Raw genomic sequence first — 19,514 nt, 5'->3', positions numbered from 1 at the left:
GAAAGAGCAGCGCTGATGGAGAAGAACGAGAGGATGTTTAAGGGTTAACAGTTGGATTTCGTTACACATCAATAGATCCTGTGAGGCAATTAGATCCATTAGGCTGATGAGTCCTCCGCCCACCGCTGCCTCGACTCTACTTGTAAAACACACGCCGCTGCACACACATCGTTGTACTTCTATTCATTTCCTGATGCCTATAACCCGAACCTGATCCCCGCCCAACAGCAGCTAATTCAAATCCAAGCACGTGCGCTAAACCTAGATCCTAATAACGAACGACTTTTTACCCTTAGTGTGATCTAAAGTTTAATCCTGATCTTATATGAAGAACCACAAACTTTAAACTAACTTAAAATCAATCCTCTCTGGATTAGAGTCAACTCTTCAAACTCTAAACCCGAGCCTTAAAGGATAACTTTCATTTTTTACAACCTGGACCTTATTTGTAGCATTAAATACGACCATTTACTCCCCCAGACAACTTTGGTGGCATTTGGAGTCGTTTTGAAGAAATGAGCCCCAGAGGAGCGGCGCGTATATCCGTATAATGCGAGTACTCGGGGCATCCATGCGCAGCCTCTATATAACACATAATCTGCAGAAACTCGTTCATATTCCAATATTTTGTTCTGATATGCTGGTGCTATTCCCCTCTGAGCCGGCGGTCGGCTAGTTTAGCTGTAGTTTGGCACAGCTGTGGTTCGTTATTGCGTATTCGTAGCCAACCGCCGCAGAGTCAGCCGTGTTGTGGCCGGCTGCTCGCGGTGCGCGGCGTTCGGTAATGACATCATCCACGTCAGAGGTAGTTGTCTAGAGACGCCGGATGTTGATAACATGCCACCACGGGCTCAGAGGGGAATAGCACCAGCATATCAGAACTAAATATTGGAATATGAACGAGTTTCTGCAGATTATGCGTTATATAGAGGCTGCGCATGGATGCCCCGAGTACTCGCATTATACGGATATACGCGCCGCTCCTCTGGGGCTAATTTCTTCAAAACGACTCCAAATGCCACCAAAGTTGTCTGGGTGAGTAAATGGTCGTATTTAATGCTACAAATAAGGTCCAGGTTGTAAAAAAACAAAAGTTATCCTTTAAAACTGTCGGCTTTTTTCCTCAATCTCAAATGTTTGATATTTTGAGAAATATGATGCTTTCTTGCTGAGAGTTAGATGAGACTGATGCCCTTCATGTCACACGAAATATGTGGATAGCAGCAGCTAGCTAACTTAGCTTAGCATAAAGATGGGGAAACAGATGGTCTGGCTCTGTCCAAACTTAACAAAATCCACCTCCCAACACCTCTGAAGCTCACTCATTCATGTTGTGTTGAGCTTAAAATGTCCAAAAATGTCAGACTCAAACTGATCTTTGTTCATGAAGCGACATTAAACGATCAGGAGCTCCAGATCCAGCCAGTTAATTATGTTTGTTATGTCCAGTTGGAGGCTGATTAATGATCTGTTGCAATTAAAATCCTTCACATAATAAGTCTAAGAGTCTTCAGCTATGCTAGTAGCTCTATGAGGCTGCACAGAGGCGCTTTGAGCTAAATGCTAGCATCCGAATGTTAGCATGTTAGCATGTACAGTGACAATACCAACATGCTGATGTGCTTTTATTAGCTGGTGTGTTCACCATCTTAGTTTAGTGTGTTAGCATGCTAACGTTTGCCAGTTAGTATTAAATACAAAGTACAGCTGAGGATGATGGGATTGTTTATTCGTTTTCTAAAGACTAAAATTTTGACCTGATGATGTTTCACGGTGGAACATTAACGTCTGAACCAAATTTCATGCTAATAATCCATCCAGGAGTTTTGAGGTATTTCATTCAAAACCACATTGCAACAACCCCGTGGTGTCACCTACTGGTGATCCAGCAGGATTCATCCTCTGAGGACCAGGAATGCCTGTAGGTGCAACATTTCAAGGTAATCTGCTGTACAGAGCAGTAGAGTAAGAAGCTGCTGATAGTGATGATAAAAGTCTTTACTTCTGCACTCAAACTGTGGTTGTTCTGTTCCATCACTGCATGCAGCCTACAGAAGAGTTCTGCACTAAATCAGTACAGACATTAATCTGTCAATGCCTGCTCACTGAGAGGAGAAAAGATTTCCTCTTCACAAAGTCGGCCTCATGCTCTGATCAAACATCGGTACAAGCTGCTGTAGGAGGAATCACATTAACGAATTTACACAAAGTCAGCCATTTTCATTCATTACTGACAAAAACAGAGTCACTAATGTGAGCTGCCGGCTGTGAGACAGAGAAATGTCCACGTGATTATTGGAAAAGTCAAAAAATCAAACTGAGCATAGACACACACACACACACACACACACACACACACTTAGGCTGGCCTCTCTGTGTGTTCATGTCTCCACCTACAGGACTCTCTCTGAACAAAGCATGCTGGGAAATTGCAGCTCATGAACCAGCATTTGCATCACATCCATGAGCTGCAGGGTGTAACCACCAGACAGACAGACAGACAGACAGACAGACAGACACATCTCATTTGTATATTTTGGGACAGATCTTTGTGCTCGCTATGGACCCTGTTTTGTTATTTTCAGTGGAGGAAGTACTCCACTCCAAGTACAGCTTGGTACTTTGTATTTCCATTTTCTGCTAATTCTTATGCACCTCATCCCTCAGAGATATTAAATATCACATCAGATACATTTATCTGCTTTGGTTACTCGTTGCTTTTCAGATGAAGAAAAAATATTATACTTTGGAAAATGTACTAAGTACACTTTGTGCTATTTTAATGGCCTTCAAGTATACTTAAGTGCACTCAAGTAGTGCTTCGCTAAATTGGCTCAACATAGACCAGTGAAAAGGATTCATGAACATTCAAAACACACTCGCAGTACAGCTGTATTATATCACCAGTGTGTTGGAAATATACTTCAATATACTTCAGATGAAGTGAAATTAAAGTGAACTTTAAAACGCGTTTTACAAAGGACTTCAAAATAAGTACACTTTATTATTATTAAAAGTAATTTTAACTTAAGTAAGATTTATTATACACTTAATTATATAATTATATACTTAATTATACACAAAATGTATTACACACTTACAACAAAGAACACTTTTAGGAAGTACTTTGAAATTCCTCTTTAAGCATTACAGAATATTCATTTTTAATACATTTAAGTAGAACTTAATGACGTTTATTTAGAAGAAATCTTTTGAATAGTATCCGTCAAACATCCTTTTAATTAAGCACAAAAAGTCAAAGTGTGCTTGTTCAGACTTTTCTATACTTATTATATTTCTAATACACTGAAGTTTGCTACTGTTTGACCTGGGACATAAAAACACATTTGATGAAACACGCTGTCAAAGATTAAACTGGTGGTTTCACATCTTTTTGAGTCGTGTCTTCGCGTCTCGTTTGGACCTCTCGTCTTGTCTCGATGTCTCTGAGTTGTTTGCAGTTCCAACAAGGAGACATTTCCCGTCTAAACTTCTCACACAATCTCATTTCAATAACAAATAATATCCAAATATTTCACAAAGATTAGAGAAAAGCCTGAAAAGTGTTCATCAGATTTCGTCTCGTGACCCTTTGGAGGGGTCCGGCTCCTGGTGAGACCCACCGGGTTAAACTGCCTGAAGCTTTCTGACGAAACTCAAAGTCCTGAATTTGCTGTTGGCTCTGTGTTTTTGTTTTCTGACAGCGTGGATGAGAAATGCAGCAGTTCAGCAGCATGAAATAAATCTGTTCATGTCATTTCTGTTGTTTCGGGTTCAGCTGTCGTCGCCACAGAGCTGACAGACGTGTTAAATCTTAACTTCAAGAATCACATTAACAGACTGTTAAACTGAACAATATCTGGCTTCCTGTACACAAACGAGAATTATTTCCCTGTTTACCACAGAAGAAGAACTGTGTGTGTGTGTGTGTGTGTGTGTGTGTGTTGCAGAACAGTACGTGGAGGTCCTCTGTGCTCGCTTCACTTCCTGGTTCATTAGAACACAAAATGCAGTGGACCTGTCAGCAAACCTGGGCTCAGGGTACATAAGAGCTTTCAGCACTGTCAAACTAACAGCAACCAAATAAATACCCTCAGTGGCCACTTTATTAGGCACAGCCGTAAACTAATACAATCCAGCTGTAAAGGGTCAGTTTTTGTTGATGTTGTCAGAAGATGTCAGATGTTGTGAGACAAACCAGGAGCTAAACCGAATGACCTTAATTCAACAGGTTGAAAATTCACATCTGAAAACTCATTTCAACATCTGTGATTGTGTTGATCTGCTCGTCCCATCAAACACCTCTTCATCGCTCTTCAGCGTCTCCTTGTGAAGCGTTCAGGTTTGCACAGACTCCAGTAAAATCTGTAAAAATGTTTCGGTCGGCTGCTTTCAGGGGAAGCTGAGACTGGAAATATTTTGATAGCTTTAAAATATAAAACTACTCTGTACTGAACCAGGAGTCCAACAAAAGACACTCGCTGACTCCCTGTGTAGGTCTAAAACGGTCCAGATTGATTTTGGAAGCGATTACCTGCGTCAGGTGTCTCTGTGAGAAATGTGACCTTTAGGTAAACTCGGACAGTTCAGTAGAACAATTTACAATTTATGTTGAAAGTTACAACCGTGTCAGTGTTTCTCAGCACATTATGAACTACAAGTGACTCTTACCACACAGAACAAGACTGACACAACATACGTGACAACCTGGCATCCAGAACCACTGGTCTGCTGCCCCCCCAGACCCTCCGACCTCAGCGACAGAGTCATCGCTCATCACACTCACACACACGAAGCGGTGGAGTTTATTTAAGTTCAGTTTTAACTTCAGTGTTTCCACAACACTTCTGTATTTCTACTTCTTTTTACTCCACTACATTTGTTACGAGTTTCTTTTCAGACTACAATTTTCGTGACCTTCTTTTCATTTGAAAACCATGTATCTCCAGATGTCTTCATTTTGAGTCTTGAGAAAATTCTCGCCCTTCTTTAGCTAAATAAACTGTTTAAAAAGCCTCTCGGATCAGCTGAAAAATTAATCGTCATAAAGCTGAAAACAGGCTGTTTTTCTGAGATACGAGGTTCTCAACAAACATGTGATGATCTTATAGAAAATGATCAATTACTGTAGATTGAGGATATTTTTTAAAGGGACAAATGATGAGCAGTGACAGTCCTGTGACACCACTGCAAGTCATGAAGCCTTAATAAAGTGCATAATAACTTACAACCTATAACGAGATAGAAACAGTAACGTGAGGCAAACTGTTGAGTCAGCACTTGTTTATGTTACTGAGGGCAGAACTACAACATCTTGTTTCTGTGTCATGAAAAAGTCAAATCAAACAGATTTTTGTCGTATTATTACTCAAAGCAGCAGCGCTGGAGCGAAGTAACAGCAGAGTGCTCGTCATCTTTGGCACGTCGCTTTGAGCCGAGGCACAGAGTACACAACGTCATCATCGTTGCCACAGAGGGCGCTGTTGTGCCCGCCGCCGGTCCGGTTGGAAAAATTCAGCTCAGAGTAGGTGAGTTTAGTCGAGTCGTCTTCAGCCTGGAAAAAGAAGACAAAGAGCTAATCAGATTACTCCACATTATCACATTAACTGAACTGGACTACTAACTGATCTGAAAAGGTTGCTGCAGGTAAAGGTGCGCTGCAGGTTTTTCTATCATCCAAGCTGAGTTCCACTCAGTGTTTCACCAGAACACCGGCTGCATCTTCGGACCTCGCTAAACATTTGCCAGCCTGCGTTTTTTTTATATATATTTTAAAGCTGCATTGTTCACATGCATGTTTGCTTGCTAGCAGTTTTCTTCTTGTCTTCCTTTGCTGTTTTCCTCACCAACACTCTCGTCTGGGTCTCTGACTACAGAGCGTGAAACTGCTTTTTTAATAGGATGAAGCCTTAAGATGATGCTTTCTGAGCCCAGAGCTGAAGGTCTTTGTCTTCCTGCAGTGACGGAGCTGTTGTCATAGTTGGCTTCTCCTGCGTTTTGGTATATTTGATGTGAGTGTGAACTGAAGAGATTACCACAGATCTGATCCGTCTGTCCTCTCTGATGTCCTCGTACACTTGGTTGGTCTACAGGAGAAGACGGGTTTGCTTTGTTTTAATATTAGCCTGTTTCACAAACACTAATAATGCTCAGATGTCCAAAATGTGCTGATGCTCACCTGTGAGACGGAAGCGTGCTCTGCTTCCTCAGGCGGCTCTGAAAAACACAGCGGTCCACAGTCTACTGATCTGAATTCAAATGTGGATTTCACAAAGTTTCATTCTCTCACCTTCGGGTTTAGCAGAGATCTTCCTGCAGTATATCAGCACAGCCAGCGATAACAGGACGACCATGGCGGCCAGAGTCAGACCCACCCACAGCCAGACGTCTGAGGACAAGTGGACAGCACTTTACTCTGACGCTGCCTGCAGGATGCTGATGTTACTGTTTGTACTGGACTCACAGGTGTATGATGGCACACATTATATACCTGTATGATAACACCTGTTTCACCTGGACATCCTTTACCAGCATTATACCTGGCTATGGATAATACTCATTTCTGATTGGCTGGCTGGTGTCCAGTAAAAGCATTTAACAGGACACAGCTCAGGAGACCAGCGAGTCAACTGACCAGGAGGTTGGTGGTTTGACCCCACCTCCTCCTGCCCGCCTGCTGAGTCACTGAATCTATGCTGACTCAACTATGCAGATATGTGAAAAGCAGAATCAGATTTCCACGCCGGGAGGGGGGCTCAGTTAGCTGTGGTCTGTGAGCGCAGCTGGAGGAAGGACACCTCAAACCCAGTTTCCAGACGTTTAACAATTTAACCAATCAGCACTGACAGATTTTTAACTGTGTGCAACCATGGCAACATGAACCTGACTGCACACAAACAATAAAGGAACAGTTCAACATTGTTAAAAATAATTTTCTGAGCGTTAGATGACAGTTATACTCTGATGTCTGCACAGTAAATATGAAGCTACAGCCAGCAGCCAGTTAGCTTAGCTTAGCTGGAAGCAAGAGGAAACAGCTAGCCTGGCTTTGTCCTAATGTAACGCCTCTAAACCTTACTGAAGCACGTTATACCTCGTTTGTCAAATCCAAACTATGTGTGAGCTAGGCTAACCAGCAGCTAGCTTCATATTTAGCATAGAGACATCATCCGTCTTCTTATCTAAAGTGGTTGCTTTTCCGTTTTTAGAAACAGACCCATTACGGTAGCTTCTGTTCCACCAGCTTTCATTCCTCACAATATTTTCTCACAGTACTTTTCTCAGCCATGATTGGAGCGTTGAGGAAAAGACAGGGCTCCTGATTGGTCAGCACAAATCTAAAATAAGCAATGCAATACACACACACACACATTATACATACACACAGTGGCATGCACGGGGAGTGCCCTCTTGGCAGCCAAAATGCGTGCTAAAGTGCCCTCTTCAGTGGTGAGGACACACTATATGCGCCCTTTTTTTCCTTTTCGCCCCTGCCCTTCAAAAAGTCTGTGCACACCACTGCATACACTTGAATACACGGGCACAAATAACATGCAGATCTATTGCACACACACACACATTAAGCCACATACACAAAGATACTGAGACAACACACAAACTGTGATGTCACGGCGCTGGCCAGGTAATGTAGTATTCATTCATTCCTCCTGACCGAGGAGCAGGTTTGTGTGGTTTCTGTCAGGTTTTTGTGGACGTACTTGTAGTCGGCATCATCTCAGTGTGCTGCTGGTCGGAGCTTAAACTCTGCGTCGTTGTTGCTGATGGGATGGATTCGGTCGAGCTTGTTTTTGAAGTGTTCGGATCTGAACGACAGAAACACATGAGAGGGGTGAGCCGCTCCCGTGCGTGCCAGCTGAACTGCCAGCTTTAAACGAGCATTCATCGTGATCATCTCATCATTCTCAGTCACTTTCACTTTGAAACTCACCATCTGTGACAACGACCATGAACTCCTGGAAGTCAACTCGAGACAAACCTCTGGCGACACACCGGTACCGTCCTGAGTCCAACTTGTTCAGCTGTGTGATGCTCACATACAGAAGTCCCGATGTAAAAGATGCTTTTATGTATTCGATGCTGTATCTGCCTTTCCGACGTTTGTCACCAGTTGTTTCAACAAGAATGTCTTTTGGTTCACATTTGTCCTTGCAGAAGAACGTCCTGCTTGCAGAGACTGAAAAGGAGCATTCAACCACGATACTTCCTCCAGTTCTCGCATAGAGGGTTTTTTCTTCAAAAGAGTTTCCATTAGGCAGTGTTGCTGAAAAGAAGATTAATCGACAGTTACTTTATTTAGATCCTGTAAGAAATGTCGATAATTGTTGTTTCAGACTGGATCTACTGTCACACGTTGAGCTGCTCGGTTCCACCAGTCTGTGGCTGGTGACCGAGGTGTGACTTCACTAAACATTTAGCTCATTATAACCTCACATTCTGCTCACAGCTGGATCTGACTTCATTCTATTTCTTTTGATGCTCGAATGAAACAACCAGCTTTGAAAGTTTAAAGTTGTTGTTGTGGGGGGGGAACAACGGGCGCTGAGAGCAGCCAGCCACAACACGGCTGACTCTGCGGCGGTCGGCTACGAATACGCAATAACGAACCACAGCTGTGCCAAACTACAGCTAAACTAGCCGACCGCCGGCTCAGAGGGGAATAGCACCAGCATATCAGAACTAAATATTGGAATATGAACGAGTTTCTGCAGATTATGCGTTATATAGAGGCTGCACATGGATGCCCCGAGTACTCGCATTATACGGATATACGCGCCGCTCCTCTGGGGCTAATATCCTTTAAGCTTTAGAAGAAAAGCTTGAAATGAGGGAAATGAATTGTCTCAGTGAAACATTCAGACTTGCTGCTGAGAGTTTATTACAGGTTTCGAGTAGCTTAACGTATGAAACCAGAATTTCTAGAATTATAAAACTGTTCGATCGACACTGAGAAAAACAAATCTGCATTGCTTTTTTTTTTGCAGTGTGTCACAGTTTGGGTTTATCTCTTTACAGCAACGTTTCGAAACTCACCATCTACAACAATGATTTCAATCTGCTTGTCTGAAAGAGCTGAGCCATGACCACAGCTGTACAGTCCCGAATCAGACTTCCTCAGCTGTGTGATGGTCATAGAAACACCTCCTCCTCCTCCAGAACTTCTTTTATATTCTATGCTGTATCTGCCTCTCTGGACTTTGACGCCAGTTGTTATAATGAGAATATCCTCTCCTATGCAGTTTTCCTTGCAGAAGAACATCCGGCTTCCAGACTTAGACAAGGAGCATCTAACTGTGACATCTCCTCCTTCAGTTCCTGAATAGACGATGATCTGGGCATGAACGACACCAACGTTTCCATCCTGCAAAGCTTTAAAAAGATGAACAATCGTTAGTTTCTGTCTGTGAAAAGCTGCAGTCACACTTCCTGCTTCGCGCTAACTCAGAGCTCAGCCGCAGTCAGAGACTCACACCGCGACGTTCGGAGTCGGAAAACAGGTTTAAGACACACAAAGACATGAAGGTGTATGACTGCAATTACTGTAAATTAAAGATGATGCGTCAGGTCAGCGTTCAAACAGCCAAAGAACAAGAAGATAGAAAAAGAGAAGAGAAATGATGATAATACAGCACGTTTAAACAAGGCAGAAGTCAGTTGTTTTTAAGGGAAAGATAAGACAGAGAGCAGCACATTCAGGCCTCCTCTTAAATACAAAGCTAGTCTGGTGATGCATGAAAGAGGGTTACAGTCAATACAATACTACTAATAATACTAAAACAGAATGAAGCTTCACCTCGAACTAAACCCTGAACTCCAGCTTTTTATGATTTCAAACGTTGCACTTAAAGAGTCCAAAGAGCCAAAACCACAAGAGACTTTCAACATGATCTCCTGTTGCACTTTCTTCCTGTTTTAACAGAGCAGAGAACAGACTGAGCTGTGCTTCATTCAGCCGGTTCACAGCTTTCACAGCGTTTCTGACACGGTGCTCATAAAACAGTCATCAGTAGCTCGTGTTTCATGAGAGATGATTTAGCGTTGTGTAAATCAATTTAAATTCACAGAAACATGTCAAATCAGCACAGTTTTTTTGTCTGTGCTGTAAACAGGAGGATTCAGGAAGCAGCGCGTCCACAGGTTGTTTCCACACCGTTCTCTCAACATGCCGGTGGCTTTTTTTTTTCTCTTTCTCTAAAATCACAGGAAGCGTTTCAAAAACAAACTCCACTAAGAACAGAACTCATCAACTCCGTCGCTGTAAATGTGCAACCAAATGCATCTAAATTCAAGTTTACTGTAGAGCTGAGAAGATCAATCATCTATACTGATGATCGACTGATTGTTGCTGGTTCCAGCTTCTCAAACATCAGGATTCAGAGCTTTTCTTCGTCATATATGATAACATAATATAATAACATTTTTGGGTTTTGAGCTGGTGGTCAAATCAAACGAGCTATGGAAACAGATGACCTGCAGGAACAGCTGTTCATTATCAACAGACGGAGCGATCGGCAGGTTTATCGATAATGAAAATAATCGTTAGTTGCAGCTAAAAACAACCATGTAGAAAACGTGAAAACATGTTCATGTTCCTCATTTTCATCTTCATTCTCAGCTTATGATGACTGTGATGAACTATATTTTATTATATTTTAGGTTCTGTCGTCAAACAGAACCAAAACCAAACTTTCTACCTTCTGTTCTCTGTAAGTGTCTCTGCTGTCCAGTCTGACCACACAGAGAGCCTTCATCAGAGCATCACTCCACCGTGGATCAGCAAGCAAACACAAAGTGGAAACTGGGACTTTGGAAGATGCTCGTTTGATTTAAATGCGTCAGACGCTCAGCTAAACTTCAGAAGTCAGACGAGCTGTGAAGTCTGTCCCTCGTTACTGTCACTGATAGAGCGTGTCCCTGCAGGATTGATCACAGCAACGAACGATTCTTCTGATGGACACATGGATCCATTAAAGTGGCTCATACCTGACCAACCCGACCCGACCCGATCTGTATAAAACACTCATGAGAAACTGTCCAATAAAGAAAATAAAGAAAAATGATACAAAAACAGGAAACAGAAACTGAATGTACTCACAGAGGAGGACGAAGCACATCAAAGTGTGATGGACGTTCATGTTGAGGCTCTGAGAGCTTACTGCTGCCTCTTCCTTCTTCACTGGTAAACTGGGAGATGATGGAGTCCCTCCTCCAATCACAACACACAGGCACACACACACACTTTGGGGGATATTACATAAACTTACATTCATTTCCTGGAGTCTTACACGAACCATAACCACCACTTGCCTAACCCCGACCCCGACCCTCGTCCACATGAGGAAGCCTCTGTGGAAACACATTTATGTCTGTTTCTGTCAGATTTATGTATATTTATGTGTAATGTTGGAGTGCCTCTGACATGAAGCCTGATGTTGAATGAAAAAAACGAAACGCTGTCATGTGAGCTCAGTAAACGATGTCAGGCCTGCTAGCTAAGAAAGCTAAAGGAAAGATTTGGGCAGCCAAGCCCTAGTGAGCAGAAGACCGGGGTTCTGTGCTTCAGCAGGGCCGAGCTGTGTTGTGTCGTGTCAAGAGATGGGAAGCAAGCAAACACCCTCAAAGTCTTCGCCTGCAGCTGAGGCTGAAACACAGAAAGACATTCATTGACAGCCATTATAATCAGGAGGGAAGCCTCTGCAGTGCAAACCAAGAGTCAATAAAATCCAGAATTAAAGCCGTCACTGATTTCTTCTAATATTTCTTCTGTTGTTAGTAACAGCATTGCTCACCTGGCTGCCGTCAGCTCACAGACTCTGGAGCCTCTATTCTGGGTCACTGTGGAAACATGGTGGTGCAACATGGCAGACTCCGTGGAGGAGGACGGACTCCCTCTGTAGATCTGAAGAGCTCATTGTAAACTAATGAAAGCCCAGTGATTCTTGGTTTCAGGTTATTATGTGCTAATGAAACATTAGTCAGGGATAATGTGAGCAGGCTCCTGTGGAGTAGCAGTTAAATAATGACACCATACAAAGATGTGGTTTCTAGATCTGAATGTAAACTAACAACAACGTTCCCGACATGCCGACCTCGTCCAGCAGAGCTTCTGTCCTCGGACAGTCTGCTGTCTCCTGCTGTAAATAGGTCATAACTTACAGTCACTGTACACTTTATTTACTACAAATCCCAGCTTGGGATAAATAAAGTATATCTATCTATCTATCTATCTATCTATCTATCTATCTATCTATCTATCTATCTATCTATCTATCTATCTATCTATCTATCTATCTATCTATCTATCTATTTTAAACAAGTTGCATCATGAAGTTCAGTTTTCAAAAACCACAGCAAGATGCTGCCTCACAGGGCCTGTACTTCTCTTTTTACTGAGTTTTAAAGTGTAAACCTTGTCAGACATAATCAAAATCACATGAATTCTTAAGTGCTGCCTGGATTAAGGTTACAAATGTTAGCCAGCAGATGTTTGAGGTGGATTCATTCTGCGGATTTCTAATATATAATAAGTTCTGAATGCAGCACTTCCTGTCATGTCTAGTTTTTGAAGGTGAGAAATGATAGTCAGTAAACTGATGGAAGAAGTACAAAAATGCTGTTCTCTGACTTGAACAGCTTCGTTGAAGATGATGGAAGTTTCTTACTGTTGACAATCACTGAATTTTCTCTTTGCTTTCTTTTTATCTGTGATTTAACAGTATTTTCAGTCAGATGTGTTACAGCATTTGATTTCAGTTACTGTTATACTTCCCCATCACATCCTCATCATCATGTGGGTGCAGCTAAAGCTACAAGCTAAAACAGACAGAGGGGGCGACGTAGAGGAGGGAAACGTTAAAGCACCTTCAGCTTCGTGATCAGACCGACAGAGAGTGGAAGGAGTGAAGTGATAGAGGCAGTTCTCCTGCAGGATCAAATTCAGAATGAATATCCACCATGTTCTGTTCTTCTTCATCTGTTCAGGTGAGAACTGGTTACCTGGCCCTCTTTAATGCTGCAGCACACGTTGCTAAGTACGTTTGTCCAAATGATGGATGCCATATGTTATTTCAGTTGCTGTGTTCTTACTGAGATGTTCTTCTCTGTTAATAGTAGTTAATAGCAACATTTCCACAATCTAATCTAGTCCATTGCATTTAAAACTAACCCAATTTGAGTTTGAGAAAATGTGCAAACCCATTATTTGTTGGTGCTCACTTATGCAGTTGGTGTTATAAAGCAGGAACAAACTAAATCACCCACAACACAGTGCAGGTACCACTGCTGCAGCAACAAGTCCAGCAACAGCTGCCTCTGGAACAAAACCTGCAATCTGTTTTACAGTCAGTACTGACCTTCACTGTTCTCCGTTCACCTGTTCAACAGCTCTGCGTGGTGGGCACACTGGGCTCGTCAGTGCAAAACTCAACATCTACTCAGCAGCTGAAGGAGGAAACGGTACAATCAGTTGCCACTTGTCTGTGGCGGCAAGCAGGAAGTTCTTCTGTAAGGAAGAATGTAAAGCAGAAGATGTTCTCGTTAAAACGGATGACGATGTAGCTCAGAGAGACAGATACAGCATTAAATACAGAAACGGACCCTCTGGAGGAGGAATCCTGTCTGTGACCATCACACGAATGACCAAGTCCGACTCAGGACGCTACAGGTGTGGTGTGGGCAGAAACTCGCTTCCAGATTCATACACTGACTTTGAGATCAGAGTTTCAGACGGTGAGTTTCTGATGAAACTGGTGTATTTACTTCACCTCATCAACATTAGTGATGTTTGCAGCATAAGGATGAATGAAATCAATTTAAATTGTGGGAACACTTTATAGATATTGTATGAAATCATTACTCCACCAGTCACAGACTGTGGTTGAACTGGGCAGCTCCCAGTGTGACTGGATATGTGTTAATGTGAAGCAGGAAGTACTGTGATGTAGAATGCAGTATAAATAGTAACTGCTGAATTTTCCAACAGCACCGTTGGCTGGACACTCTGGTTTTATCCGCTCAGCTGTGGAAGGAGACAATGCGACATTTCCGTGCAGCTCTACAGTCTATGGAAGACAGAAGTTTTTCTGTAAGGGCCAATGTGAAAAAGACGACGACATTCTGATTGAAACAGATGGAAACAGGACTCAGAGCGGCAGGTACAGCCTTGAATATAAAGAAGTGTCTACATTTGGACTGGACGTGACCATCAGACAGGCCACCAGGTCTGACACAGGACAGTACAGCTGTGGGTACGGCAGCGCTTTGGCTCCAGATTCACACAAGACGTTCCCGATCATTATCTTAGACGGTGAGTTTTTGTTTAACTGAATGACATAAAAATGTGTCTTCATAGTCCATCCACCTTCTGTTCAGTGCACATGAATTTAAAGAAGAGGAACCGATAATGAAAACTACTTCTACTGTCATTTACAATCTCACCATCGGCCATTGGCGCCCCGAGCAGTACACTTCAGTTATCACATTTTCATTGACTGTTCACATCCAAACACTTTAGAAATCACATCAACACCTGTTCATATCATTTGAAAAATCATAATATGGGAAATTATCCACATATTACTTACATGCACATGGATTATATTCAGGTAAATGGACTGAGTCAACAGAAGCATCTTCTATCATTAATCATTAACTCTGAGTAATTCTGAGGGGCAAAAACCTGTTGCTACAACTATCGTCTATGAGGCACATCCACCCTTGCAGCCCAACACATTTTGCATTATTTTATTTATCATTTTATTTGTTATTGAACATTTGTGCATTTAAAGGTTAGTCAACCAACCTGGAAACGCTTTAATATTATTGATGTTCTCTCATCAGCAAAAAATTTGTGACCATTAATAAAACAAACCAACTTTACATTTCTGAGCATATGTATACATAAATATATATATATGTACATTTGTACATACATGTTTATGTATCAGTCTATTCATGAGCAGCATCTAATGCGTCTCATCAGGTGTTTTCTCTGTATCAGTATTGATTCAGTATTTTATTGTTTCCTTTTGTTTTCATTGACACTTGAACCACTTCCAAACCAAACTGGACTCCCTGACTGGTTCCATCATCCCTCCCATCAACCTCCGAAACCAGCAGCGACACCAGGTTTAAGCTCCAGCTCAGAACGTTTCACACCTTCATCAGTTCTGCCTGAAACCACCGACCAGGTCACAGGTACCGTTCACACAGTGCTGTTTGTCCTGCCAATCAGAGTCTGTCTGCCAACTTCATCCTCAAACAGTCAAATGTAACAATAAGCAACGTCTAAGAATAAAAAGACACAAAAGGCAGGCTGGTTCACAAAAGTTTTACAATAAATATCTTTTTCTAAGTTGACATGATTTATTATTAATTAAAGAGACTGCACATTTCCTGTGTTTATTACGATACAAGACTTTTTTTTTTTTTACATGTGATTTGAACACAAAACAAGTCAAGAAGATGGAGACAAAGCGGCTCAGGCCTGTAACGTCACTGAGTGAGTGATGAAGCAGCACTACTGGTCGGTCTACTGTCGGAGTTTCCTCATTGGCCGCTGCTTTCAAAGTGAATAGGTGTGAATGTTAGTTGTGTCCTGTAACTCCAGATTCTATGAGTATTGATGAAGCCCTCCAAGGCTACCAGCTGAGCTATCAGCTCCCAGAAACAGCTTTTTGTTCAACTAGTCAAAGGAACCATGGGGCTCACACCTGAGAGGGCTGGGCCATTACTACACAGGCTTCATATAAGCTTCACCCTCTAAGTAGTGCTAGTTGTGATTAGGGTGAAGCACGACATGCTGCACAGATGGCAGAGGTAGTAAAATACCTGATATTCACCATGAGGGAATAAAACTGGAAAAAAAACCCCCACAAAACCTTGTGCCGTGAGAGAAGAAAACGATGGCTACACCATCACAGTCCAGCAGATGGCAGAGTAGAGCAGTCTGACAAAACACTCGATACAGAGTCAAAGAAAACCGAGACGTCCTGCAGCAGACATGAAGGACAGAGCAGAGCCTGCAGATAATTAGACAAGTTCTCTTTCATATCAGATACGATTCAGATACGAGTGGAACGTATTGTTCTTGCAACTGCATTTGTAACATTTTCTGATCAAAAGTAGCTGAAGCATGTCACGTGATCCGCCAATTCTTTGTTCTTTAAGAAAAAAATATTTCTGGGGCCACTACAACAATGTTCAAGACACGAACACGACAATCCATCGAACCGTCTGGCCACAGTATAGACCATACACGGTCCAGCCATGCCGTGTCGTGACACATCACTTCACCTGTAAGTCAGTAGAGATCAATAGTGATTGATAGTGATCAGCATCAAACGTGTGTGCTTGCATGAGAACAAACACAACAGAGAACGACAAGCTTTGCTCCTCAGCTTTAGGACAGGTCAGAGTCCACAGGGACACCTCTCAGCTCCCAATGCAAGACAAAGGATCCCTCTGTTTTAAAACTACATGCCTCTGTCTCTGTCTGTCTCTGTCTCTGTCTGTCTGTCTCTCTGTCTCTCTCTGTCTGTCTCTCTGTCTCTCTCTGTCTGTCTCTCTGTCTGTCTCTCTCCTTCTCCAGCCCCCTCCTCTGCCTCCTGTCCACCTTACCTCTTGTACCTGGTTGTCTCTTTGCCCCTGGTTGTTGTGCTGATGGCTGTTCTTCTGCTGCTCGCCTACAAATGGAAGACAAGGAGGAGCTTGAAGACCACCAGAGGAACAGCAGACAGCGTACACATGAAGGTGAGTTTTTTTGACTTGTGTTTTAATGATTGCTGTATAACTGACTTACCTTATTGTCGCCATGCAGACATCTGTGGGTATAAATAAGTATCTCATGTCTGCGTCTAGTTTGCACAAAATTTAGAGTGAGACTCTGGACGTAAGGGAAGAACAGTGTGTCTCTGAGGGTGGCTATGACTGTCAACTGGTGCACAACTGTAGTCCAGACCAACACATCTCAACAACTGTTGGAAGGATTATCAAGAAATGTAGTGCAGACGTTAGCTCCAACGCCATGAATCTTCATAACTTTGGTGTTTCTTTGATCATCTTATTTTAGCGTTTATAGCCTAATACCTGCAAAAGTTTGCCAGTCAGCCTCAGCTGTACTTTGTATGCAGTGCGTAAAATGTTATTAACATCCTAACACATAAAAAAACATGTTAACATTGACATTTTCAGTATATTAGCCTGTGGATGTTAGCATATTGGTTGCTGCGGCTGCCTCCATTGTTGTCAGTGTCAAGACGATGTGGGAAGTATTTCAGGTTTGATGTCACTGCTGTTTGATTTTCAGCCGTCTTTCACTCCATCAGTGTCCACATGTGAAGACTCCACCTACCAGAACCTCCGTTACACCAGAAAGGATCAGGACCCAATCTACTGAATCTGGATTTCACATTGTGCAGCCTATAATGTTTTCCATGTTGTTCCTTGGCAGATCTTTTAACATGATATTTGTGATGATGGTTGAGAGTTGGTCATTTTTCAGAGCGTGTTCAGCATCTCCTCACATGATTATTCTAAAATGTCCAGCCTGTCCAAAGATTCAGGTGTTCCAGGCTACTGTTCTTCTAAAATTAGTGCAGTCCAGCATTTCCCAGCTGTTCAATAAGTCAGACCAAGTGTCACACTGTAAAGCCGAAGAGCTAAGAGGAGCCAGATTTCCAAAAATCCATTTTGTTTTTGGTTATTTTCCAGAATAACAGTTTATTTTGGTGAAATTATCTCGTTTTAGTTATCAGACGTCAATGGATTGTGTTGAAACAGCGCCCTCCTGGTTGTAAGCTCTGTAAATGGCAGTCTGTATGGTGATGGATGGTACTGCACTCTTAAAGACTGAAAGATACCACATCAAGTCAACAACATGATTTAAATGAAACAACTCTGAGTTTCTCCAGGATTACAAACATCCTGATGTGTGTATAAATTGGTTGCATTTGCCAAACATAATGAGGCTTGAGGGGTTCTTTAATAAATAACCATCCATGAAACTTTGTATGCAGCTTTTATTATCTCCCACTGTGGTGGGTGTAAGTATTGATTCGTTTGTGTATAATTGGACGTATAATTGTAATGGTTTTAATGTCATGTGTGAATGAATGCTGTGCGGTCTGTTATATTCCTGTCACACATGGTGTAGCAGTACAGCAGAATTGGACCAATGGTGGAGGCTGATCTGATGCAAGCCAATCATTTCTTCAGAAAAACAAGATTCAAGGCTTACAGGAGCGTGCAGCAGGCGGGCAGGTACAGGTGACAGGGAACATGTTTGAAGGTACAGGCTTACAGGAACTGCATGAAACCACAGAAACCACCTTCTGTTGAGTTTTACAGCAGTTGACATCCATTTAAGTAGCATTACTGCCACCTGCTGGATTTTAACAGCTTCACAGTATCAACTGCAGTATTTACAGTGTCCACCTGAAGTGATCCCATGCTGCAGTCCAGACCCAGTCGTCTGAGTCTGTGCGTTCTCCCACTTCCTCCCTGTGGGAAACACTCCACACAGCTGTTACCTCCAAAAGTACAATCTTCATCAGTCTCTTTGAAACACACTCGATGGTGATCAAACAACATCTCCAAGTTTCTTTCCAACAAACTTTCTGTCCTCACTCACTGCTAACACCAACACCAGATAAACTCATTTTAATCATTGGAACGACTCTCCTTCTCTTTTACATCTCAAATCCTCTCATGTCTACTTTTTCAAATTCATTCCCCGTCTCCTGCTCCTCCCGACATTTCCACCATCCTCTCCCTTCCCCCTCCCCACCACAACTTTTTGGACAGCTGAAACACCTCCTGACAGCTCATGGCAGGCAATGAAAGACCGAGACAGTAAATGTACTGGGGAGCTAATGAGGGAATGAGGAACAGCTGAGTTGTATAGGCGGCGCGAGAAGGAGCTAATGGGCTGGTGAAAACACTGAGAAGGGGGGGGGGGGCTAACGAGGCTTGATGCAGGGCAGGTGTGGAGGAACAAACAGGCTCTGGAAGGAGCGCAGGGACAAACAGACAACAAAACCCCAGAAATCCCAAAGAAATCTGACAGGACCTTGACAGTCACTCAGGTGACAAGCTTTGCTAATACTGTGGCTAACGTGAGGAAAGCAGACAAAACATGTTTATCTATGCTGATCAAATGTAAGTCAGCTAAAAAGAGAAAAGAGAGCGAACAGCCAGACTGAACACCTGAACCTGGAGAAGGAAACACCTGTCCGCTCCCTCGTCACCCAGATCCTCTTACGTGACAGTCATGGACTTATTTGAACCATGACCTCATCCTAAACCTAACCAAGTAGTGTTGGTGTCTAAACAAACTGCAGCAGATTCACAACATTAACAAGGTGTTAAAACTCTTGTCACAACGTGAACGTCTATTTGTTTCCTGATATAATCAATAAAGGAAGCCCCAATCTTAACAGACAAGTACAGACAGAGCAGCATGTCACTGAGCCACTTCCTAGAAGACGGAGGGGAAATAG

General features: G+C 42.6%; 2 protein-coding genes across 5 annotated transcripts; one reads left to right on the top strand and one right to left on the bottom strand.

Annotated features, from left to right (window-relative positions):
- Positions 1-3,128: 3,128 nt before the first annotated feature.
- LOC121613380 lies at positions 3,129-13,501 on the bottom strand. Of its 2 annotated transcripts, none has more exons than XM_041946755.1 (10): positions 13,371-13,501; positions 11,808-11,917; positions 11,114-11,659; positions 9,052-9,387; positions 7,949-8,281; positions 7,719-7,823; positions 6,290-6,388; positions 6,179-6,216; positions 6,036-6,086; positions 3,129-5,554 (listed from the first exon to the last, which is right to left on the bottom strand). In XM_041946755.1, exons 3-10 carry the CDS (start codon positions 11,376-11,378, stop codon positions 5,411-5,413), a joined length of 1,371 nt encoding a protein of 456 aa, XP_041802689.1. In that variant the 5' UTR covers positions 11,379-11,659; positions 11,808-11,917; positions 13,371-13,501; the 3' UTR covers positions 3,129-5,410. The 2 variants fall into 2 exon arrangements, with proteins under 2 accessions (XP_041802689.1, XP_041802690.1); XM_041946756.1 differs by having other exon boundaries at positions 11,808-11,909; positions 13,371-13,459.
- Positions 12,847-17,996, top strand: LOC121613381 (polymeric immunoglobulin receptor-like). Of its 3 annotated transcripts, none has more exons than XM_041946758.1 (6): positions 12,847-12,999; positions 13,402-13,746; positions 14,000-14,323; positions 15,136-15,213; positions 16,607-16,767; positions 17,343-17,996. In XM_041946758.1, exons 1-6 carry the CDS (start codon positions 12,960-12,962, stop codon positions 17,730-17,732), a joined length of 1,338 nt encoding a protein of 445 aa, XP_041802692.1. In that variant the 5' UTR covers positions 12,847-12,959; the 3' UTR covers positions 17,733-17,996. The 3 variants fall into 3 exon arrangements, with proteins under 3 accessions (XP_041802692.1, XP_041802691.1, XP_041802693.1); XM_041946757.1 differs by having other exon boundaries at positions 12,853-12,999; positions 15,133-15,213; XM_041946759.1 differs by having other exon boundaries at positions 12,860-12,999; positions 15,133-15,213; positions 17,324-17,996.
- The last annotated feature ends 1,518 nt before the right edge of the window (positions 17,997-19,514 follow it).

The sequence above is a fragment of the Chelmon rostratus genome, chromosome 10, assembly GCF_017976325.1.
Source record: "Chelmon rostratus isolate fCheRos1 chromosome 10, fCheRos1.pri, whole genome shotgun sequence".
NCBI classification, from domain to species: Eukaryota; Metazoa; Chordata; class Actinopteri; order Chaetodontiformes; family Chaetodontidae; genus Chelmon; species Chelmon rostratus.
This window is presented reverse-complemented; position numbering and strand designations above follow the sequence as displayed.